This window comes from Rutilus rutilus (assembly GCF_951802725.1).
Source record: "Rutilus rutilus genome assembly, chromosome: 4".
NCBI lineage: Eukaryota > Metazoa > Chordata > Actinopteri > Cypriniformes > Leuciscidae > Rutilus > Rutilus rutilus.
This window is the reverse complement of record NC_140212.1, coordinates 36,480,090-36,505,532: the sequence shown is the minus strand read 5'-3', so window position 1 is coordinate 36,505,532 and position 25,443 is coordinate 36,480,090. Positions and strand designations below refer to the sequence as shown.

Genomic DNA, 25,443 nt, shown 5'->3' with positions numbered 1-25,443 from the left:
TATCTTTCCAAAATCCTCTGATGTTAGGGCAATCCCAAAATATGTGAAAGTGGTTGGCATCCTGAGAACCGCACTGTCTCCAACAATTTGCGCTACCTGAAAATTTGTTTTTCTGTATTGGAGTAATAAAAAAACGGATAATATTTCTCCAGCAAAATTCTCTCCAGTATAAGGAGCGAGAAGTTGTCCATTGTAGTTTGCATATTTTTTCCCAATCCTCAGTTGTTATTACCAAACTGCTTTCCTTTTCCCATCTCTCCTTAATATATAGGGATGAATCTCCTTGTAAATCTGTTAATGCTTTATATAATTTAGTAATAGTCTTCCCCATTGGTTGAGCATTATACGCTGAAGTGATTATTTTAACTAAAGCAATCTTATTTGGATCTTCATCAGATGTTTTTTTAATTTTCTGATAGAAATGTTGTCGCAGTTGAAGATATCTGAAGAAGTCCTTAGATTCTAAATTGAATCTTTCTTTCAAGGATTGAAAATCTAATAATTGACCTTTATCCATTATTGAGCAATAGGCTGTAATCCCTTTCTTAGACCACAATTTGAAACGAGTGTCCAATGTATTTGCTCTAAAGTCTGAGTCATATGTACTCCATTTCAGTATTCTCACACTGTCCTTTATTTTGTACTCCTTGATAATCTCGTGCCAAATTTTCTGAGTTACATTAATACACTGATTTTCTCTTTTGTTTTTGATTAGAATTTCATCTACAATTGTCGCTTGTATAGGAATCTCCCCAAGCCAACCTATCTCAATATCTTTCCATCTTGCTTGGTATTCTGGGTTGCACCAACAGACTATTGGTCTCAATTGTGCAGCACAAAAATATGTTTTTAGACATGGAAGGGCCACCCCTCCCCTTTCCTTACTCAACTGCAGGGTTTTAAATTTGACCCTTGGCCTCTTACCCTGCCATATGAATCTGGAGATCAATTTGTCCCATTCTGTAAATTGTTTTTTGGGCAAGGCAACAGGCAGAGACTGAAACAGATAAAGTAATCTTGGTAATATGTTTTGCTTGATTGAATCAATTCTAGATCTCATATTTAAAAAAGGTAATAAATTCCATCTTGCGATGTCTGTTTTGATTTTTTTTTTTATGGGATCATAATTAAGTCCTTCTAGGTCCTTTATATCTTTGGGGATATGTATTCCTAAGTATTTAATATATTTAAGATCCCATTTTAAACAATAATCTTTTTTAATTTCTTTCGGAGGATTAAAGTTGAAAGTTAATAATTGTGTTTTTAGGATATTCAATTTAAATCCTGAAAGGGGTCCAAATTTTTTTAATGTTTCCATCAACTCCACCAACGACTCAGTTGGATCTTTTAAATACACTAATACGTCGTCGGCAAATAGAGCTACTTTGTGTTCATCGCCATTAATATTGATACCTTTTATTTTTGAATTTTGCCTGATCCACTGCCCCAGGGGTTCAATAAACAATGCAAAAAGGAAAGGGGACAGAGGGCACCCTTGTCTTGTACCCCTCCCCAGTGTGAAGCTCTTAGACAGATCGCCATTTATTTTAATTCTTGCAGAGGGGCAGGAATAAATGGTTTGAATTACTTGAATAAACTTCTTATGGAAATTAAACTTAGAGAGAACGCACTTAAGAAAAAGCCAATTGACAGAATCAAAAGCCTTCTCGGCATCTAGGCTCAACAGAACAGCTTGTAAATTAGAGTCCTGAATATGGTTGATGATATGGAGAGTCCGTCTAATATTGTCTTGTGTTTGTCTACCACGAATGAAGCCAGTTTGGTCAGAATTAATTAGATCCGGCATGATCAGTTCAAGCCTTTTTGTTAAAACTGAGGCAAATAACTTATAGTCCATATTCAATACAGAAATAGGCCTATAAGCTGTGCAATCATGTTTGTTTTTCCCCTCTTTTGGAATCACAGAGATAACAGCCTCTCGCCACGAAGGTGGCAATTCACCTCCTTGTAGAACACAATTAAAAGCTGGTAGTAGAATTGGGGTAATTTGTTGTCTAAAAATCTTATACCATTCGGAAGTAAATCCGTCTGGGCCTGGAGATTTATTTGTTTTGAGTCTGGATATTGCTTTATTTATCTCCTCCTCAGTTATATCTGCAGTTAATTTGGCATTCAAAGTATCACTAATTAAAGGAAGTTTTAAAGGAGTGAGGAAAGCATTGATATCAACAGGATCTACAGCTTGAGTTTGGGTGTATAGTTTTCTATAATAACCTTCAAACACTCTCTGGATATCTTCTGGCTTATGCAATACCTGTTTTGATATAGGGTCTTGTATCTTCTGTATAGTTGAGTCTGCCTGCTGTTTATGTAACCTTCTGGCCAGTAATTTCATTGCCTTCCCCCCAGATTCATAGTATTTCTGCTTTAGAAACATTAGTTTTTTCTCAACTTCCTGTGTATATAAATGGTCTAATTCAGTTTTAATTTTCCTAATTTCCTGAGACATATTTTTATTAGGATTTTTCTTATTTTTCATTTCTAACTGATTCAAATTATTTTTAAGTGTGTTCATTTTCTGTATCCTACATTTCTTCAGTTTGGAAGCAATAGCTATAATTTTACCCCTGTGAACCGCTTTACATGCATCCCATAAAATGGTCGGGGACACTAGGCCATTATCATTCTGCTCTATATATTGCTCTATTTCTGTTTTAAGGTGTTGCTTAATGTCTTGATTATTTAGGATGCCAGAGTTTAATCTCCAGAGAGTGTTTTTTGGTTTGTTCTCTAAGTTTATTGAAAGTGATATTAATGCATGGTCTGAAATATCAATTAAACCTATTTCACAGTCCATAATTCTAAATTTGTCTCGTCCAAACGCCAGAAAGTAATCAATTCTTGAATAAGATGTATGCGGATGTGAATAATATGTGTAATCTCTTTGTCCTTGGTGAAAAAATCTCCATACATCAATCAATCCTATTTCTTTCAACATTATGTTTATTTGTCTACTCACTGGACTCGCTTTTAGGGTGGAAGGGTTTGAAGAATCTAATTTAGGGTTTAATAATACATTTAAATCGCCCCCACCTATGAAAATACCTTGAGATTCAGAAGCTATTAAATCTATCAGGGTCTTAAAAAAGGAACAATTGCTGTTCGGAGGAGCATAAACATTGAGAATAGTTATTAGGGTGCCCTCGATTCTACCTCTTACCATTATATATCTGCCCTCTCTATCTTTAAGTTCAGAAATGTGTTCGTAAGCTATTTTATTAGAGATTAAGACAGCAACTCCTCTCCTATGCCCAGACCCAAATGAAGCAGAAAAAACATACTTAAATCCCATTCGGTTTAATTTGCTATGCTCTGTCTCATTAAGATGCGTCTCTTGAAGCAATGCTATCTCGATTTTCTCTTTTTTAAGTTTGGTTAGAATCTTACTTCTTTTAACAGGATTGAGTAAGCCATTTACGTTAAATGATGCTACTTTTATATAATTACTCATTTTCTTTTATTTTTGTGTATCTTTGACTTTTCTTCCAACTCCTATCACTATCGTCAATTAGCGCCCCCCTCTGGATTAACAGTGAACATGAACTCAACATGTAACAATGAACAGCCAGAAATTCTAAGTGAAAATAGACAAAACAAAATAAAAATGAAAACAAGACTTCCAAGTCAGGGGTCGTATTATATCGACCCTTCAGTGAGCACTGATGACAAGAATGCTCCACGGGTTTAGCCTCTTGTACTCGCCATGTACTGAGGGCCCATGTAGTACTTAAGATCGTACAGTCTTTGAAATTGTTCATCTTTTCCTTTGGCACGATTTGCAACTAAATTATATATTCTCTAATCGGGAAGTAGAACTTAAAAGTAGAAAAGTGGCAAAATGTTAATAAAAGTGCTTAGAGAGAGGGACATCAGTTAAGTTACATTCATTTAGGTCTCACTTAAAGTGCACATCTTTTCACTCACTGATCCTCTGTTTGTGGGCGTCTGAATGCGAGAAGTTTGTCTTTATAGGACGGATACGTATTGCCAGGAGGTCCGCGTTTTTTGCCGGTCTTTCTCCAGGTCAGCCGCTGAACTCGCTGAATCAATGTAAGGGGTGAGTCGTTTACCGTCATCGGGAGACCTCTTTTCGCCATATCGGTCGCTGCCTCCTCCGCGGAATTGTAGATAACTGTGCGTTCGGCGTAGAACACCTTCAGTCTGGCCGGGAATCGTGACTGGAATTTGATATCGTGTTCCTTCAGAACCCGTTTAGCTTCTTGGTACTTCCTCCGTTTCCAAAGTACATCAGGGGCGTAATCATGGTCGAAAGAGATCCTATTGCCTTTCCATTCAATCACTTTCTTCTCCCATGCTGTTTTAATTACCATCTCTTTTGTCCTGTAGTTAAGGAACTTGGCAATTATTGATCGCGGTTTGGCTGTGGTTGGTGGATGAGGCGCTAGCGATCTATGGGCCCTTTCAACCTGGAGATCCATCGCTGAGTTTAAGCCTAGGGTCGATTTGAGGAAATCTTCCAGAAAGGAAATCATGTCCGAAAAATTCTCCTCAGATCTTTCCGGTACGCCGTAAATCCTGATGTTTGATCGTCTGGCTCGTCCCTCCTGATCGTTTAGCCTAGATTCAACTTGCTCCGTTAGCCGCAGCATCTCCTCCAGCACTTCTTCCGTGTTTTGAATTCGAGTCTCTGCCTCGTCTATTCTACTTTCAGCCTCTTCAATTCTTTTATTGGATTTGTTCAATTCTTCTTTTATATCCTGCAGTTGTTTGTGGCTATCTTGACGAAATTCCTTGATCTCATTGAGAATCTTCTCCAGGCTAATTTGCTCTCCCCCATGCGATCCGTCGCAGCTCGCGCTAACTTCGTCAGGCACGTTTGGGTTGATTTCGTCGTCTTTTGTAGTGGTTTTTCTTTGTCTTCCCCTTTTCTCCATAATCGCCCCTTTAATTTCACGTTTTGTACTTAAAAATAATGAATATCTTTGGTCTGGGGCAAGGTAAAGGTGCAAATTGCCAGAGCCAACAAACTATGCTGCCATTCTGGAAAAGACGTCGGTCACCAACCTTTTCAAGCCTAAGATCACATCCAAAGTCCAAATGTAAACCATACCTTGTTTATAATAGACGCGTCTGCATGAGCGCGAAGGTAATAAAAAAAATTATATCCGTCTGTTCAGGCAGATTCGGCAGATACAGCGCGCGCGCCTCTGAATCCGAAGATGCATGACTTTGAGCCGAATCTGCCCGAGCAGACACATCTCATCACACCGGCACCCAGTTTGCACGTCTAAATCAGTTATATGGTCTGGTGTTCAGTCTAAAACAAAACAGTTGCGTCAAGTATAAATGCCTCGTCTGTTTGGGGAGTTGCGCGCGCAGTCAGCGGAGGCTCGCGCTCCGGTGTCAGGCGAAAGTATAAACAAGGTTTAAGTCAGCGGTTGTTTAACAGACGTTAACATAAGGCGCCAGATCCATATATAAGGCGCTCCGGATTATAAGGCGCACTGTCGTTTTTTGAAAAAATTAAAGGCTTTTAAGTGCGCCTTATAGTGCGGAAAATACGGTAATCGGTGCATCTCTAGTTTTTTTGTTTGTTTTTTAAGTGGACATTACAAGCTTTCTACACATTTCTCAGGTCTGTGAGGCAAGTAGCTTATACGCTGAGTTTCGGTTCATTTATGAGACGTGCTCAGTTCACGCGCCGGCACCTCCGTGTCCTGATTATATTGCCTGCTATATAGCTTCTTATTTATTAAATCCAGGAAATTGGTTGATGAAACATTGACTGAAATTAAAATACAATTTATACAAAACAAAATTCACTTTAAAGAATGGCTTTATACAAAATTAAACTTAAGTGGTCAAAATCGTGTCTGACCCACATCTTACCCATCTCATGCAGTTCCCTTTTCTTATAATAAACAGATGAAATAAAAAAAAAATATATATATTATTTAAACATAAATATGGAACATATGTTTAAGTTTTTAAGCTGCATCAGACTGCTCCATTTTTTTTGTATTAATCTTTGTTTTAGGCCTATATTAAGTATATTAAGCATTGGTATCGGGATCGATATCGGCCGATCACATGACAAAAAAAAAATCAGTGATTGGTATCGGCTACAAAAATCCTGATCGGAGCATCCCTATCGCTTATACGCATCAAACATCTTTCCAAACATGAGAAGCATTTTTATCCAACAAAAGACAATTTTTTTTTTTAAATCAAAGCGTTTCAATCTGCTGTTTATTCAGCTTCAGCGATAGTATGATGCCCATAGGGATTTTTTGGAATGACGAGTGTTGTCTACTTCTGTGGCGGGGCAGATTTGGAGTGTCTGGCATTCAGATGGAGCAGCATTTACTACTGATCACAGAGCCGTACTTCACTGACAAGCTGCATAAAATAATCGCAGCCTTGGCCAAATCGCGTGCGGTTTCACTTCCATTAATCGTGCAGCCTTAATCTAGCCTATACCTCACATTCAACTATGGAATGGCTTCAGAAAACTTGGAATATACTGTATGAAAACATTATGGGGCTTCATAAAGTTTTTGTGCCTTTTGTGTGGTCTAACAATAACACAGAATAGTGTATGCACAACATTGGATTTGGATCGGTCTCGTCTGGCCGATACCTGATCTGGCAAAGAAATGGCAGTATTGAAACAAAACCGATACGGTATCGGATCGGCGCACCCCTACAAAATATCACTTATTTCTGTAGAGCTGGACATTTTAATAAGGATCAAGTGAGTGAGTTCAGCTTTGAAAATGAAACTAACCTGTTTGATCCTCAGTTTCTTCATGTTTCACACTGGATGTTTCTTCAATCCTCATGTCTTCACTCTCCAATTTAGTAAAAGTAATCTTTGTTTGTTCCTCAGTTTCTTCTTGTTTCACACTGAATGTTTCTTCAATCTTCATGTCTTCACTTTCCCCTTTAATAAAATCCATCTTTGTGTGTTCCTTGGTTTCTTCTTGTTTTACACTAAATGTTTCTTCAATCTTCATCTCTTCACTCTCCTCTTTAATAAACTCCATCTTTGTTTGTTCCTCAGTTTCTTCTTGTTTCACACTAAATGTTTCTTCAATCCTTATGTCTTCACTCTCCTCTTTAATAAACGCCATCTTTATAATAGTGTTACGTGGACCTCAGTTGCTTCAGCAGGAGTTTTTCTGTGTGTTTGTCCTGTTTAAAATGAGAATAATTAGCAGAAAGAAAAATAAATCCAAACTAAATCTCTGTGCATCTCAATCTGCTCTAGGTCAGTAGTTCAACAAACTAGTAAGGGAGACAGTCAGATTTAAATCACCTGATTACACACAAAACAATTAGCACTACAAATGTATAAAAGAATGCTAATTATAAAGACACTTAATATAATAGGCAGTTTAGTTATTTACTGATTTGTAGAAATAGAGATATAAATAGAAATATAACACTTCGAATCACTGAATCACTTTGAAAAAGTATTTGATTCACTGCTCGCCAGAGACAGAATTGAAACGCACCTTTTGTTATTCACGAGTTTTCATTGTTACTTTGCTCACACGACATTAATAAACGTTACATAATGCAACGTTACACTTAATAATGCCTAATTCATTATGCGTCGTTTTTAAAACTTGGAAGCCGATTAAACGGTGTCTATCGTTTAAAACACAAACCTTTCCTCAGCCGAATCACAACAGATGCGGGAGCGCGCGCCGCCTTATGACGTCACTCTTGGAGACCAAATTAAAAGTCCTGTTCACACGCTGCAGGTTATAATGACAAAAGTGCATAGAAATTTACATAGATTTTATTTTATTATAAAAGATGACAAAATTCAGAGCTGAATGTATTGGTGAAATACAAGTTAATAATACGTGACTTGACTTTACACAGAGTTGTTATTGTTAAAAAAAAAACTAGAAACTAAAACTATTAAAACTATTTTTGTAAACTGAAATACAGCTGAAGTACTAAAATCACTTACTGTAATAAAATAAAAATAAACTATAGAAATATTTTTAATAAACGAATAAAAATGACATCAGCACATAACAAATTACAAAATTAAACATAAATTAAAATGAAAACTGAATATATAAAAAAAGCTAATTCATAATATTAATAAAACTATAATAGTATATAAATAACACTAAAATATCCCTGCTTTTACAGTACTTATTAATCTATGTTAATTAAATGTACATTTTTAACAGTGCAAGTTAATAAACATTAGTTAATTTATTGTAAACAAACATGAATTAACAATGAACAATAGTATATTTTAGTGCTGTCAAATCGATTCATTGTGATTAATCACATCTAACATAAAAGTTTGTAAATATATATGTGTGCGTGGATGGATGGATGGATGGATGGATGGATGGATGGATGGAGATCGGACTTCGGACTCGGACTTCTAACTACAGTCTTCACGTGTGATATTTCTTCCTCTTCCTCAGGAAGCTGGGTGGAGAGGCAGGGTCATGGTTTTTACACATACCCCAACGGAGACACATATGATGGTGAATGGCTCCAACATCGAAGGTAATTGAAATGTGGCTCTCTTTTCCACTGATCTAATCCAGTAACCTGTCGAATGTACACTCTAAAAAGTTTAACTCTTATTTACAAAAAAAATTTTGGTGAAACATTTTTACACTCAAAAAAATTAAGTAAATTTTAAAGCTGTGAAATCAATGAAATATACTGTATGAATTGAGTAAATGCAAGTAAAAAAATTAAGTAAATCTGAGTAACTGCATCTGGTACATTAACAAATAAAATTGAGTAGAAATAATTTAACATTTAAAAACCAATATTTATGAGTAATTTTAACTGTTTTTATTTATGAGTAATATTAACTTTTTTATTTCCTCTAAACCTTTGTAAAATAGTATTCCATACAACCACCAGTATACATGACATTGGCCTTGATTGTCGATGAGTACAGCAATACAGCATATTTTACACTGTTTTAACATGTAGCTTATATACAATATTGCCTACATTTAAACTAATTTCACAAACATTTTAGAAGTAAAAATGAAATATTTAAACATTCAGGTAGCCTAATTCAAGTGTAATCAACCAGTCTGTTATCCAGTTTCCACCGGATCAGCGCTGGTCCTCGTGCCGGAGACTGACTCGCGCTCTGCGGGTGAACTTCTAACTTCAGACCGCCGTCCTCCGTTTCACTCACAGCCGAAAGATACTGAGGCCGGAGGCCGGAGGATCTCAGACAAATTCCATTGAGAAATCCCCCCGTAAAACACATATACAACAGTTTTTATAGTATAGAGGTATGACATAAATGTCAGGCTGCATTACATAATTTCCCCACTATTTGATTGGTTCTTCATATGCAAACCCCTCTGTTACTAGGTAAAGCAAACTCTGATCTTGTGATGACTTCATCTGTTAATCACAAGATTCTAACAGACTGTCTAGTTTTGGGAAATGAAAGTTATTTTTACATACATACGCACACAGTCAAAGACACAAGTTTTCCATTGGTTTCGTACAGTACATCCTGTTCAAATAAGGTTAGATGTTAGGAACATGGTTAGTTTAATATACAGTTTAAAATTTCCACAACATCGTGTAGACAGAAAACCGGGGGTTTTGCCTTGCGACGTCAGAGTGTGCACCGTTATCCGCTGTGTTTGACGTCAGATTGTGCGCCGCTGACTGCTTTGTTGACGATTCTGTGCAATGGCGGACGTAGCCCAAATATTGCTGATAATAACTGTGCTAACAGGGCTGCTTATAACATGTACACAGATACATGCTCAGTTCTCTTACTATATTGCGGAACAGAGGCGTCAGAATGCAATTCTACGCAGGGCACTACTAATGACAACACTCCCGCGAAACAGACCCCGCCGCCACCGTCGCCGGTTTTGGACGAGACCCGGTCGGACCTCTAGTTGGTGGGACAGCTTTGAGAACGAAGTGGTTGTTGCTGAAGAATGGAGAGAGAATTTTCGTTTGTCGAGGACATCGCTGTTGACTTTGAGTGAGCTGCTTCACCCGCACATTGAAGGGCAGACAACTGTAATGAGATCGCCTGTCAGTGTTGTCAAAAAAGTTGCCTGCACACTGTACTATTTAGCAGACGAGGGGAGATTACGCAAGACGGCAAATGCCTTTGGATTATCAAGACAGGTGGTGTCGAAAATAGTAAGGCATGTATGTGAATCAATTACTGTCCACTTGGGCCCTGTGTATATACAGTTACCTGTCACAGAGTCCAAAGTAAAGGAACTTGTAGCGGGGTTTCACAGAGCCCATGGCATTCCTCAGTGCATTGGTGCCGTGGATGGGACCCACGTGAAAATTAAGCAGCCATCTACAAATGCTATGGATTACTAGAACAGAAAGGGGAGGTTTTCTCTTAACATAGACTACAAATATTAATTTATTGATGTTGTAGTCAATGGCCAGGTAGTGTCCAATATTTGTAAACTCAATGCTAAACACACATTTGAAAAATGGCACGATCCCCTCCTCAAAAAAATTAATTTTAGACCATGAGAAGTCCATTCCAGTTTTTCTTCTTGGGGACCCAGCGTATCCTTTGCTTCCCTACCTGATGAAGGAGTATGCAAATGGGGGAAGCACTGTTCAGGAACAGTATTTTTGACTCCTTATGTCAAGCCAGAATGGTTATTGAATGCGCCTTTGGCAGACTGAAAGCACGATTTGGAGCATTGAGAAGGGGATGGACGTTAATCTAAACGACCTTCCCTTTGTCATCTATGCCTGTTTTGCGCTCCATAACTACTGTGAGGCCACCAAGGAGACGAGGGACGAGAACAGAGTCAATGAGGCAATTCAGCATGACAAGGACAACCAGCCAGACACACAGACTTATTTCAGAGCCGACTGCATCACAGCAGAATGGAAAAGGGTCAGGAGAGTTCTTACTGAATTTCTTGATCCATAAAAGGGATTTCTATCTGTTGGCCACTGAGGCCACAGTCTTCTCTGCCTAGTACATGAGGGTGTGTTACATGCCAGTCAAACCTGCTTATGGTCTATAAAGTGTAATCCTGAACATGTGAAAAACTGTTAAGTGCCTTAAGTTAAAAGTTGTTGTTTTGTTGCAGGAAATCAATTAAGGCAATTTTATATGAAAATTATGTATGTGGTTGTCATGTCCTTGTGAGTTTACAGCATCTACAGTTCACAGCATTGTCTTGTTATGTTAAATAAACACTCACTCAGACATGTAAAATTTTCAAACTCTTTGTATTGAATACATTCTTCACATTGTTGGGACTGAATCAGCCACTGCACAAAAAGTCACAACCTGCCTGAGTACTGTTTCAGCACAATTTAACAAATTAACTTCAGGAGCATTACCAGTGTATTACCAGTTACTGGTAACGTAAAAAATAAGCTACTGGCATGACCTGACCTCATAACTTAAAAGTAGGCAGGCTTCCTTTACAGAAAATCTTTCGTACAACAAACTTAAAGGGTTTGACAGTCCATTAAAAACAAAACAGACCTTATTTTCAGTTATTTTCACACATGTGTGGTGTGCAGGATGTTGTCAGATGTAGGCTAGACGAAATTGCATGGCAGATATAACGTTAGTGTTGTAGCCGCGTCTGTTCGATTGGTAAAATGTTAAGGCTACTCAGTTTTGTGGTAACGTTAGCCATGTTCTTCATGTACCGGTCTTTTGACAGCTTCGGCTGAAGTTGTCCTTGTGTTAATTGTCGTGTAATAACTTCTGTATGACCTGGCAATAAACATTTTTGTAAGTGTGTCTATAATGTGATTGGTTAAACTGATATTATTTCGGGTGCGGGTCGGGTGTCGGTTCTGTTTTAAGCGGGTCATGTCGGGGGCGGATTTTAATTAGTGCTGCTGCCGGAAAACGGGTCAGATGCGGTTTGAAGCACTGCGGATACGGATTTACAAAATTGGACCTGTGCAGGACTCTGGCTGACAGTTAGATCAAAGGTTGCTGGCCAGATCAAAGGCTGAGATTCTGCACTAGCAACCTTCAGTCCAATCCCAGTATCTGTAAACAAAAACAAAAACCTGATTGGGTATGCGTGGGTTTAGATGTTGCTACTTTGAGCCCTGTCATTTCAGTCTACAAAATGGCACAAAGGTACACTCCTGAGGAGACGCTGGAATACCTGCTTAGGTCAAGTGATGAAGAAGAAAATGCTGCCTCAGACGAGGCAGTGGATGATACCTCTGAAGAAGAGGATTGTACAGAGTTTGAGCCAGATTTGGAGTCAGAGGAGGAAGATTTGGATGAGGAAGCCCCTGTTACCTTCACATCGAGGAATGGAGAAACAATGTGGAGTTTATCTCCTCCTCCACAAACACAAGGAAGAGCACGGGCAGAGGAGGTCCTCAGGCAAACCCCTGAACCAACCAGGTATGCGTGTGCACGAGTGGAGGACATTAGGTCAGCATTTGAATTATATTCAAAAATTCTGCTGGAGATGACCAATTTAGAGGGACGAAGAGTGTATGGAAATGAGTGGAATGATATTGTGCTAGAAGAAATGCAAGCATTTTTGGGCCTTCTCATTCTTGCTGGCGTTTGCAAATCCAACAATGAGGCAACAAGGAGCTTGTGGGATAGTGAGATGGGGAGGGCAGTTTTTCGGGCCACCATGCCATTGAAAATGTTTCATAAACTGTCAAGAGTAGTCAGATTTGATGACAAAACAACACGACATGTGAGAAGACAAAATGACAAGCTGGCACCTATATGAGACATCCGGGAAAAACTGGTGGAGAGACTCTGATGTTCAATTCTGACGTCAATATGACTCTGTATGAGTGCTTGGTTCCATTCAAGGGGCGGTGCCCTTTCAGGCAATATATACCAAGCAAGCCTGGAAAATATGGCATCAAGGTCTGGGCTGCCTGTGATGCCAAAACCAGCTACTGCTGGAATATGCAGGTATATACAGGCAAACTGACAGGAGCACAGCCTGAACAAAACCAGGGAAAGAGAGTAGTCCTTGAAATGACACATGGCCTGCAAGGAAATATTGTCACATGTGACAATTTCTTTACCTCACATGCTCTTGGCACAGAGCTGCTTCAAAAAAAATGAAGAATGCTGGGAACAGTGCGCAGGAACAAGCCAGAGCTTCCAGACGCAATGACAAATTCAAGAGGCAGGGCTCGATTTTCATCTTTGCTAAAAAGAACAAAAATGTCCTTCTCATGAGCACAGTGCACAAAGATTCCAAAATCAGCAAGCGAGAGGACAGAAAGCCGGAAATGATTTTGGATTACAATAAATCCAAAGGTGGAGTGGACTCTCTTGACAAGGTATTTGCTAAGTTGTATTTATTATTATTTGATTATGATTATTATGATTGTAATTGTTAACTTCTATTCTAAGCTAAATAGCACATAAATTGAATTGAACTGTCACTTGATGAGCAGATATACTAAATTTGTGTGTATGTGTGTGTGCAATATTCCAGAATGTTGCAACATATTCATGTAGGAGGAAGACTTAATGCTGGCCGATGGCACTCTTTTACAACATGCTTGATGTGTCTGCCTACAATGCATTCATGCTTTGGAAGGAAATCAATCCCATGTAGAAACAGACTTCCACAAATTGCAAGAGGAGGTTTTTTTTGGAGGAGCTAGGGAGAGCACTGGTGTCCCCCTATGTAAAATCAAGGCAGTATGGCCCACGTGCACAAAGCTCTCTGCTTCTCTTCAGAAAACTGCAGGAAGATGATGAAGCAGCAGGCCCCTCTACTGCAGGCCCCACCGCTGCTCGTCCCACCACTGCTTGTCCCACCACTGCTCGCCTCTCCACGGCCGACACCACAACTGCAGGCCCCACCGCTGCTCATCCCACCACTGCTCGTCCCACCACTGCTCGCCTCTCCACGGCAGACCCCACCACTGCAGGCCCCACCGCTGCTCGTCCCACCACTGTAGGCCCCTCCACGGCCGATCCCACCACTGCAGGCCCTTCCACGGCAGACCCCACCGCTGCTCGTCCCACCACTGCAGGCCCCACCACTGCTCATCCCACCACTGCAGGCCCCTCCACAGCCGATTCCACCACTGCAGGCCCCTCCACGGCCGATCCCACCACTGCAGGCCCATCCACGGCAGACCCCACCACTGCAGGCCCCACCACAGCTCGTCCCACCACTTCAGGTCCCACCACTTCAGGTCCCACCACTTCAGGTCCCACCACTGCAGGCCCCACCACTGCAGGCCCCACCACTGCAGGCCCCACCACTGCAGGCCCCACCACTGCAGGCCCCTCCACTGCAGGCCCCTCCACTGCAGGCCCCTCCACGGCCGATCCCACCACTGCAGGCCTATCCACGGCAGACCCCACCACTGCAGGCCCCACCACTGCTCGCCCCACCACTGCTCGTCCCACCACTGCAGGCCCCACCACTGCAGGCCCCACCACTGCAGGCCCATCCACGGCAGACCCCACCACTGCAGGCCCCACCGCTGCTCGTCCCACCACTGCAGGCCCCTCCACGGCCGATCCCACCACTGCAGGCCTATCCACGGCAGACCCCACCACTGCTCGTCCCACCACTGCAGGCCCCTCCACGGCAGACCCCACCACTGCTCGTCCCACCACTGCTCGCCTCTCCACGGCCGACCCCACCACTGCCAAGAGGAAAAGATGCCTAGACTGCCTCCCGAGGGATGTCAAGACAACTTATGTTTGCAAGAAATGCAAGCATCCCATTTGCAAAAGATACTGCGTTCAAATCTGTCACCTCTGCTTCAATCAATAGGGTAGTTATCTTGAATTAGTACAGTATTTAGTATATAGTTATTATAGAAGTTATTATATATAGTATATAATTATAGTATATAATTATAAATAGTATATATAGCATAGTATAAATATAAATATTGTATATACACTGCTCAAAAAAATAAAGGGAACACTTTTTAATCAGAGAATAGCATCAAGTCAGTTAAACTCCTGGGATATTGATCTGGTCAGTTAAGTAACAGAGGGGGTTGGTAATCAGTTTCAGCTGCTTTAGTGTTAATGAAATTAACAGCAGATGCACTAGATGGGCAACAGTGAGACAACCCCCAAAACAGGAATGGTTTTACAGGTGGAGGCCACTGACATTTTTTCCCTACTCATCTTTTCGGACTGTTTTTCACCAGTTTTGCATTTGGCTAGGGTCAGTGTCACTACTGGTAGCATGAGGCGATACCTGGACCCTACAGAGGTTGCGCAGGCAGTCCAGCTCCTTCAGGATGGCTCATCAATACGTGCCATTGCCAGAAGGTTTGCTGTGTCTCCCAGCACAGTCTCAAGAGCATGGAGGAGATTCCAGGAAGACAGACAGCTACTCTAGGAGAGCTGGGCAGGGCCGTAGAAGGTCCTTAACCCATCAGCAGGACCGGTATCTGCTCCTTTGTGCGAGGAGGAACATGATGAGCACTGCCAGAGCCCTACAAAATGACCTCCAGCAGGCCACTGGTGTGAATGTCTCTGACCAAACAATCAGAAACAGACTTCATGAGGGTGGCCTGAGGGCCCGACGTCCTCTAGTGGGCCCCGTGCTCACTGCCCAGCACCAGGGAGCTCGATTGGCATTTCCCATTGAACACCAGAATTGGCAGGTCCGCCACTGGTGCCCTGTGGTTTTCACAAATGAGAGCAGGTTCACCCTGAGCACGTGACAGACAGGAAAGGGTCTGGAGAAGCCGTGGAGAATGTTATGCTGCCTGTAACATCGTTCAGCATGACCGGTTTGGTGGTGGGTCAGTGATAGTCTGGGGAGGCATATCCATGGAGGGACGCATAGACCTCTGCAGGCTAGACAATGGCACCCTGACTGCCATTAGGTATCGGGATGAAATCCTTGGATCCATTGTCAGACCCTATGCTGGTGCAGTGGGTCCTGGGTTCCTCCTGGTGCACAACAATGCCCGGCCTCATGTGGCGAGAGCATGCAGGCAGTTCCTGGAGGATGAAGGAATGATACCATTGAAGGGCCACCACGCTCACCTGACCTACATCCAATAGAACACCTCTGGGACATTGTGTTTCGGTCCATCTGACATCACCTGGTTGCACCTCAGACTGTCCAGGAGCTCAGTGATGCGCTGGTCCAGATCTGGGAGGAAATACCCCAGGACACCATCCGTCGTCTCATTAGGAGCATGCCCCGACGTTGTCAGGCATGCATACAAGCACGTGGGGGCCATACAAACTACTGAGTACAATTTTGAGTTGCTGCAATGAAATTTCAGCAAAATTGACAAGCCTGCTGCATCATTTTTTCACTCAGATTTCCGGGGTGTCTTTGAATTCAATCCTCTGTAGGTTGATCATTTTCATTTCCATCAAACGATGTGGCATCCTTTCGTTCATAACACATTACCCAGTCCATATTAGTATAGATATCCAGCATGATATTTTTCCCCATTGAGATCTGATGTGTTTTCAAAGTGTTCCTTTAATTTTTTTGAGCAGTGTAGTTAGTATAGTAGTTTTTCTTATTTCATTCACTGTAGCTTGTTCATTATTGCTGTTTCCTTTATAACTGCTCACTGTTTTGTTATGGTTCACTGACTTAAAGAAAAAATAGACATGTTCATTATCTTTATACTATAGAAAATAGCATAAATGTTGTATATAGTTAGTATAGTAGTTTCTCTTTTTTCATTTTCTGTAGCTTGTTAATTATTGCTGTTTCCTTTTTTATTGTTCACTGTTTTGTTACGGTTCACTGACTTTTACACAAAATAGACATGTTCGTTAAAAAAATATTTAACATAAAGTGTTATAATTGAATGAATTGCATTTTTATTTTATTTTTTTTACAAATTCTGAATCAAAAAATGGGTATAAAATTTGCTTCTTTGCATTCTCTTTCTAACACAATGTTTAGGTTTGACTGTAATTATAATGCAAAAACTAACACTTTAAATCACTATTTCTAACAAAAACGCATGCAACTGGGTCAATTAGGTTGAGTGCAAAACAACATAGTGTACGATTTGTTTCTGTTCAAGAGGAGTTTATTAGAAGAAAACCACTTTTGAACTAAGTTAAAGTCCGATTGAAGAGAGTATTGGATTTGTAAGATGTCAGAACTGGATGAATATACAGTATTACGGTGTCATCTGCATATAAGTGAATTAAACTGTCAGGACAGATTTGCGGTAGATCATTAATAAAAATGGAAAATAAGAGAGGACCTAAGGATGAACCTTGTGGAACTCCTTTATCAATAATTTTGAGGCCTGACTGGCTGCCTTGAAAAGTAACGCATTGACTTCTGTGATGAAAAAAATAAAAAAATAAAATAAAGAGTCAGAAGAAAGACCAATAGCATATAAAATAGCATATCAAATATATCTTAATATCCTTCTATATTCTCATTCTTAATAAACTTTTCTTTTGTAATCTTCATTTTAAAGGCCATATATGGTTCAGTCCCATTGAAATAATGTGGCTCCATGGTCAAATTGTTGAATTTGACCTATTTTCAATATATAGCTATACCAACGAATATTACTGTATCATCAACCTCTATTCAAAACGATAAACATAAAAGTTTTTTTTTTTTTTTTGGGTCAGGAAGATACATAGATGGCATAAAATTTAAAAGCACAATAATTAAACGTCTTTTAAAGGTGAACTAAGTAACTTTTTTACCTTAAAGAGCAACTTGCAGGTTAAATTTATAACTGAATTAATACTTGATTTTGTCTGAAGAGGTTTTTTAAAAACATATATGTAGAAATTACTAATGAAATCTAATTGGTTGTAGAGATTTTGATGAAAATGTGCTAGGCTCTGGAATACGCCTTTCCCCCTATAGCAACGCGTCATATGACGTATGCCGAGGTAAATATGAGCTCGCGTTCAGCCAGCGCTCTCATTGTGGGTGTAGTAGTTAGAGCAGTAGTGAGCGACAGAGAAAGTTTTAGATCGAGTTTTAGAGAAGCCATAATGGTAAATTATTGTGTTTGTGCTGGTTGCACAAAATCCAGCCTGTCAGGACATCGTGTCCATCATTTTCCTTCTAGGAAAAACAAGGCTTTTCGTTCTTGGGTGCGTTTTGTTCAGGTGAAGAGAGCAGACTTCACTGCCGCGTCTGTCACCGCACACTCGGTCATAGGCATGCTCGTCGGAGAACTCGGTTTCTTCATTTACATCCATTGTAATTTGTAACCTGAGCTCTTTCAGTGCACGCATCTTCGGGTTCTCCCGCCGGATGTAGGCGCGAGCACAACATCAACTGGCAAACGCAATGTAAGCGGAACGAAACTGAGCTACTCGTTATTGTGTTTGTGTGGACCGTTTATCAGTTTGGACCAGTGCAGCGCGAGCCTGATCAAGCAACACTGTAACTGCGAGATCCAGTAAATCAAGCATTTGAATTCGCCACTGAAGTAATAACATCGCTGCGAGATCTAGTGAGAAATATTCACATTTCTCCGTTATTAACGGATCAAACAGCGCTGACGTGGAAACCAGGAATAAACATTGTGCAATGAATGAACGAACTATCCAGTGTCCACAGATCAGCAACATTCACCATGGCTTTACTGTAGTAACACTAACTGCAACCATGCAAGTTTGGCATTTTCCACTAAGGCCCAGTATGCATCCACCTCCCTGCAACACTGACTTTCCTCAGCTGTAAACATTGCCTCGCATTTCCCACACAAGCACCTATGGAACAAAAAATGTTAGCAGGAATAAATATCTCTCTGTCTCTCGATGAGAAACCGCTAAGTTATATCACGTAACGTTAGTCTGGGCGGATATTAATGAGCATGACAAACGCCTGATCAAAGCTTAGTTTCTGTTATTGTAAGTTCCAATATGTTCTGTCTAACATTGATCCTGGCCTGTCCCTGCTCTCTTGGCAGCCTAGCAGGCTCATAATTGTATGGCTGTGGTCCGTCAACAATTTCCTCAGCGTCCGAAATGTCATTGCAATCCATATTTCCCTGTTGTTTGAACCGACAGCTCTCCCTCGTGCTACGTCACGACTCTCGCCCGTCACGCCCATTTTCAGATGCGGAAGTAAAATTTTCTCACAAAAACGACTCCAGAAGCCACTGTAGCATATTTATAATTTGTTTTTTAAGAAAATCTAGTTCCTACATTATTTTTCTATACATTGACTTGTTGGGTCTTCTAACCTGCAAGTTGCTCTTTAACTGAACAGCTTCGGAGTCATTGGAATGGTTATATTACTTATTTGCGTTTAATGGTGGTCGTTTCGCACCCCCCTGGTGCCCGTGAGCGGAAAATACGCACTTGCAACTTTGAGCCGGCGGGCCGCCGCGTCAGGAAGTATCGCGTGATATCAGGTCTCGCGATGTAAACAATTGCTTTACGGCCAAAAGAAATCTGCTAAAATGCTGTCATTATTGCGCTCCCACACGCTGTTCGAACCGGAATGAAGAAGACGTTTTAAAGAATGTCCCATCTGCTTTGATGTCGTTGATCTACTAGCCTCTGGTGTTTGAGAATAACCAACGAGTTTTTACAACAGTGTTGTCAAATATCTATTCCGAAGCTGTGGGGGGAGCTCTAGAGAGAAACCTGCGAGCTAAAAGCGAGAAGAAATCCCGAAACTACTGAGCCCCGCTTTAAAAAAAAAAAAGCATTTAAACAATGGCACTTGAAATTTTGAACTAGGCCTAAATGTTTTTGCAACCATGTATGAATAAATGAAAAGTGCATACTTTTCAGATAAAGAGAACTTAGATGATTAGTATGCGCTGCTTTTGGTGCTTGAGATTTTATTGGTTATTTTGTGTTTCAATAACGAGGTCCAAAGTAGCCTACGGTACAAGTTACTTTAATGTAAAATGTTTTTCTCTATTAAACATTAACTTACAATAGTGAAAGATTTTTGATAACGTCTTCCCTCAGGTAGACTGCATGTTTTCTTGCGTTGCTGAATGTTGGACTCATGAACAATAATCACGTTGTTTGTAGTCGCCCAAACTGATTAGCCGGAATCAAAACGCGGAGATGAGATGCTTCTGGTGTTACATCTAATGTTGTATAGTCAAGTGTTTTATGGATATTCATAACATTCCTTCTATGTAATGTGGTGTAGGCTATAGGCTACCTGGTCATATTGCTGTTGGTTATGTTTAACGTGATGATTACGTGCTGCGCGAATAGAGTATACGATTATTATAAATATACGTATTGTAGGCTAATAATAATTGTGCCCTCCCATGCATTTCATATGCCCCCCTTGTCATGATCCTGCCTCTTTCTCTGTCTCCCTCTGCTGGTCACACACACACAATTCACCATCACGCTCTCACTTTCATTACTGACAGCTGTTTTCACTTTCCATTATGCTCATTCCTCTCCACCTGTTCCTTATCTCCTCTCATTATCTTGGCTTCTTCTAACCCTCTCTTTCCCTGTCTTGTTGTCAGATTGTTTGATGTCTCAGATGCACATTGACCAGAGTTTTTCACAGTCCTGTCCTGTCCTGTCCTGTCCTGTCTGTGTGTTCTACGGAATAACTTCTACTGCTGGAATTACTCTGTGCTCGTCATTGTACATCCACAGAACCTTACCTGCTTAAGGCTGAAGCTAATTACCTGCTCGGTGCTCGCCGCCTGTATCCAGCGCCATGATTTACGAGAACCGCTGCTTCACCAGCCTTCTGTTCATCCCTGCCACAGAGGAGATTTGTGTTCACGCTATATTACCAGTCTACTGGTTTCTTCAGTTTGCTGTTTATTATTGAACTTTCAGTTTGGATTACCTGTGGTCAGACTTTTGATTCTATTAAAGAACTGTAATTGTCACTCTCGTTTTTGAGTCCTCTCCAACCGCATCACAGAACAATCTGACCAGAACATGGACTCAGCGGGCGGCAGCCCGTTCCAGTCTGCTGTCGAACACCAGGGTGCCCTCCTGGGCAAACATAAGGAGGACATTTCCGCCGCCAGACACGCTGTCGAGACGCTGGCCGCTCAGATGTCCGATCTCTCCTGTCAGGTCCACAATATGCGCCTCCAGCCTTCCGCCTCGCATGTTTCTCACGACTCGACGGAGCCGCGGATTAATAATCCTCCAGTCTATTCAGGTGAGCCAACACAATGTCGCTCTTTCCTAACCCAGTGCGAGGTGGTATTTTCCCTACAGTCCGTGACGTATGCGAAGGAGCGAGCTACGGTCGCTTACGTTATCTCCCTTCTCGCTGGCCGGGCTCGAGAATGGGGAGCGGCTAACTGGGAGGCGGAGACGGATTGCATCTTCAGCTTTTCGCTATTCAAGGATGAGATGATCTGGGTCTTCGACCGATCAGCCTACGGTGAGGAGGCTTCTCGACTGCTTTCTGCTCTCCGGCAGGGGAGGCGCTCCGTGCCTGATTTTTCTATTGAATTCCGGACCCTTGCTACCATCTGCGGTTGGAATCAACCTGCCTTGGTCGCTCGTTTTATGGAGGGCCTCAATCCTGAGTTGAAGGACGAAATCCTCGTCCGGGAGGTTCCCACTCGGCTCGACGATCTCATCGACCTGGCTATTCGGGTCGAGAGACGGGTCGAGAGACGGGTCGAGAGACGGTTCGATCTACGGCGCAGAGCTCGCCGCATGGAGGTTGTTCTCTTTTCCACGCCCCCTGTCAATTCTGTTCCATCAACCGCAAGCACGGATCCCGAACCTATGCAGCTTGGAGGACTTCGGATCTCTCCTAAGGAGCGCGAGAGGAGGATTTCTAATCGCCTCTGTATGGTATTGCGCATCCGCCAATCATTTCGTCTCTTCATGCCCGGTAAAAGCCAGCGCTCGTCAGTAGGCGCAGGGTTACTGGCGAGCACCATCACCAAGGTTACCCCTTCAAGCTCTTGCACAACACTACCGGTGCTTCTTCATTGGTCCAGTTCATCAGTCGCCTGCTCCGCCTTGATCGACTCTGGGGCAGAGGGAAGTTTTGTTGATGAGGAGTGGGCGCTTCAGCAAGGTATTCCCCTCACACACTTAAGAGACTCCACCCCCTTTTCACCCTAGATGGCAGTTCCTACCTAGAGTACAGAAGGAGACTATTCCATTGACTCTTACCATTTCTGGTAATCACAGAGAGACAATTTCCTTTTTAATTGTTCGATCTCCTTATACTCCTGTAGTTTTAGGCCATCTTGGCTTAAGCTCCATAATCCTCACATTGATTGGTCCGAGGGATCCATTTTGTCTTGGAAGTTGTAATGTCATGTTGAATGTTTAGTTTCTGCTGTTCCCCCTATTTCTTCTGTTTCTGTTTTTCAGGAGGAGGCGGGGGATTTGTCTGGAGTACCGGAGGAGTATCACGATTTGCGAGGGGTTTTCAGTCGTTCCCAAGCCACTTCTCTTCCCCCTGAATATAAGGTTCTTCCGTTCGGATTGGTCAACGCCCCCGCCGTCTTTCAGGCTCTTGTCAACAACGTCCTTCGGGATATGCTCAACGTATTTGTTTTTGTCTATCTCGACGACGTATTAATTTTCTCACCCTCTCTCCAAGTCCATGTTCAACACGTTAGCCGCGTCCTCCAACGCTTACTTGAGAATCGAGTATACAGCTCTTTGTCAAGGCTGAGAAATGCTCCTTTCACGCTTCCTCTGTAACGTTCCTGGGCTCGGTCATCTCTGCAGAGGGGATCAGTATGGATACAGCTAAGGTCCAGGCTGTTGCCGACTGGCCCGTCCCTGATTCTCGTGTCTCGTTACAACGCTTTCTCGGCTTTGCTAATTTTTATCGTCGTTTTATACGCAATTTTAGCCAAGTGGCCGTGCCGCTTACCACCTTAACCTCAGTTAAGTCCAGTTTTAGATGGTCAGAGTCAGCTCAAGAGGCTTTTGACCGTCTAAAAACTCTCTTTACCTCTGCGCCCATTCTTCTCACTCCGGATGTCACGAGACAGTTTATTGTCGAGGTCGACGCTTCTGAGGTGGGGGTAGGAGCCGTTCTTTCTCAGCGGTCAGCCTCTGATGACAAGATACACCCGTGCACATACTTTTCTCATCGACTCTCTCCCGCAGAACCTAATTACGATGTCGGTAATCGCGAACTGCTCGCCATCCGCCTGGCTTTGGGTGAATGGCGACAGTGGCTAGAGGGCTCCACCGTCCCTTTTATCGTCTGGACTGGCCATCGTAATTTGGAATATATCCGTTCCGCTAAGAGATTGAATGCGCGTCAAGCTCGTTGGGCGCTATTTTTTACGCGTTTCGACTTCTCCATCTCTTACCGCCCTGGCTCTAAGAACGTCAAGCCTGACGCATTGTCTCGTCTCTTTGATTCCTCGACCACCGTCACATCCCAGGAGGAGATTATTCCTCCCGGTCGTGTGGTGGGTACTACGGTTTGGGGAATCGAGAGACAGGTCAAGCGCTCTCTTTCTCATGTCGCCACCCCACGTAACTGCCCTAGGGGCTATCTTTTTGTCCCGGTGCCTACACGCTTGGCCGTCCTTCAATGGGGTCATTCATCCAAATTAACTGCCCATCCCGGCGTCCGGGGTACGATCGCATTCATCCGTCAGCGTTTCTGGTGGCCAACATTAGATCGTGATGCGCATCGTTTCATCGCCTCCTGCTCTGTCTGTGCCCAGACCAAGGCTGGTAATTCTCCACCAGCTGGTCTGTTGCGTCCGCTACCGGTTCCTACTCGTCCGTGGTCCCATATGCTCTCGATTTTATTACCGGTCTCCCCCCCTCGGCCGGTAATACCGTCATCCTGACTGTAGTCGACCGTTTTTCTAAGTCTGCTCACTTTATTCCACTCGCCAAGCTCCCCTCTGCCAAGGAGACAGCCCAGATTATGGTTAATCATGTGTTCAAGTTACATGGGTTGCCCACCGACGTTGTTTCCGATAGGGGGCCGCAATTCGCCTCGCAGTTTTGGAGAGAGTTCTGTCGCCTCATTGGAGCTACCGCCAGCCTTTCCTCGGGTTTTCACCCCCAGACTAATGGTCAGGCCGAACGGGCCAATCAGATTGTCGCCCGCATTCTTCGCAGTCTAGCCTATCGTAATCCTGCGTCCTGGGCAGAGCAGCTCCCCTGGGCAGAATATGCTCATAACTCTCTTCCATCTTCTGCCACGGGTCTCTCACCCTTTCATTGTTGTCTCGGTTATCAACCCCCTTTATTCCTGTCACAAGAAACCAATTCTAACTGCCCGTCCGTTCAAGCTTTCATCAGTCGTTGCAAGCGAACTTGGAGGAGGGTAAGATCTGCCCTTTGTCGTTCGAGAAGACGCATGAGCATCACAGCCAACAGGTCTCGCATCAAGAGTCCTCACTATGTTATTGGTCAGAGAGTGTGGCTTTCCACTTCCAATTTACCTCTCCAGTCCGAGTCTCGTAAACTGGCACCCCGTTTTATCGGACCATTCCGCATCGTCAAGATCATTAACCCTGTCGCCGTCAAGCTTTGTCTGCTGCCTAATCGCTGCCTAATCTACAACAAGCTGTAACATTTTGAACACATCTAAATGTAAGTCAAAAAGACACATCACATTTCAAAGCACTTAAAACCCACAAGCTAAAACAGTCCCCTCAGTCAGCTGATGGTGAAGCTAACCAACCAGGCTCCCTTCAGCACTGGTTCAAAACAACTCAACAGAACAACTAATAACTAATTATGAATCATTCAAAATATCAATATTTAGAACATTGGAGAAAGCAAACAAAGTAGACTAAATTGTTATTTGACAAAATATCTGCACACTGTCAGAGAAGAAGAGACGGATCCTGACTAAATACAGGCTCAGTGACCACCAACTGGGTCAGACAGAGATGCACTTCCTCCTCCACTGGGAAAAAATATGTTGATGTGTTGTTTTGGATGTTATGATCAGTGATGGATGAAGCAATAATGAGTTTTGGATGTTAAACAGTGTGATACATGGATTTTACTTGGACCTAAAGCATATTTTGTCTGTAATTCATGGCCTTCAATAGGAATTAGTGGAATTTTGCCATAAAAATCTTTAAAGGCCGTTTTCTCAAAATGAGTTTTTTCTCACACTCCTAGTGACGATTTTCCACTTCTGTAGCACCTACATACACCAAACTTTACAGTCGTATTCCTAACTATATTGTGAAGGTTTGTCCAGAGGGAACCTTAAGCAGGTTCCTTACCTGCTTAAGGCTGAAGCTAATTACCTGCTCGGTGCTCACCGCCTGTATCCAGCTCCATCTGTTTCTCCGTGATTTACGAGAACCGCTGCTTCACCAGCCTTCTGTTCATCCCTGCCACAGAGGAGATTTGTGTTCACGTTATATTACCAGACTACTGGTTTCTTCGGTTTGCCGTTTATTATTGAACTTTCAGTTTGGATTACCTGTGGTCAGACTTTTGATTCTATTAAAGAACTGTAATTGTCACTCTCGCTTTTGAGTCCTCTCTAACCGCATCACACCCCTTAAGACTGAGGTCTGGCGACGGCACTGGTAATATTGCTTGTCAACTGACAACAA

General features: G+C 42.3%; 1 protein-coding gene across 8 annotated transcripts in view; it reads right to left on the bottom strand.

Annotated features, from left to right (window-relative positions):
- Positions 1-7,722, bottom strand: part of LOC311289202 (uncharacterized protein) — a 31,728-nt gene extending 24,006 nt beyond the window's left edge. For 4 of the 8 annotated variants that reach the window (XM_084407005.1, XM_084407009.1, XM_084407010.1 and 1 more), the window contains exons 1-2: positions 7,500-7,692; positions 6,770-7,176 (exon numbers count right to left, since the gene is read on the bottom strand). In XM_084407005.1, coding sequence (XP_084263131.1) covers positions 6,770-7,115 — 346 coding nt within the window. In that variant the 5' untranslated portion in view covers positions 7,116-7,176; positions 7,500-7,692. Of the gene's footprint in view, positions 1-6,769; positions 7,177-7,499 lie in introns of all 8 variants that reach the window. The other 4 variants (XR_014627082.1, XM_084407007.1, XM_084407006.1 and 1 more) reach the window with 2 other exon arrangements.
- Positions 7,723-25,443: the final 17,721 nt, after the last annotated feature.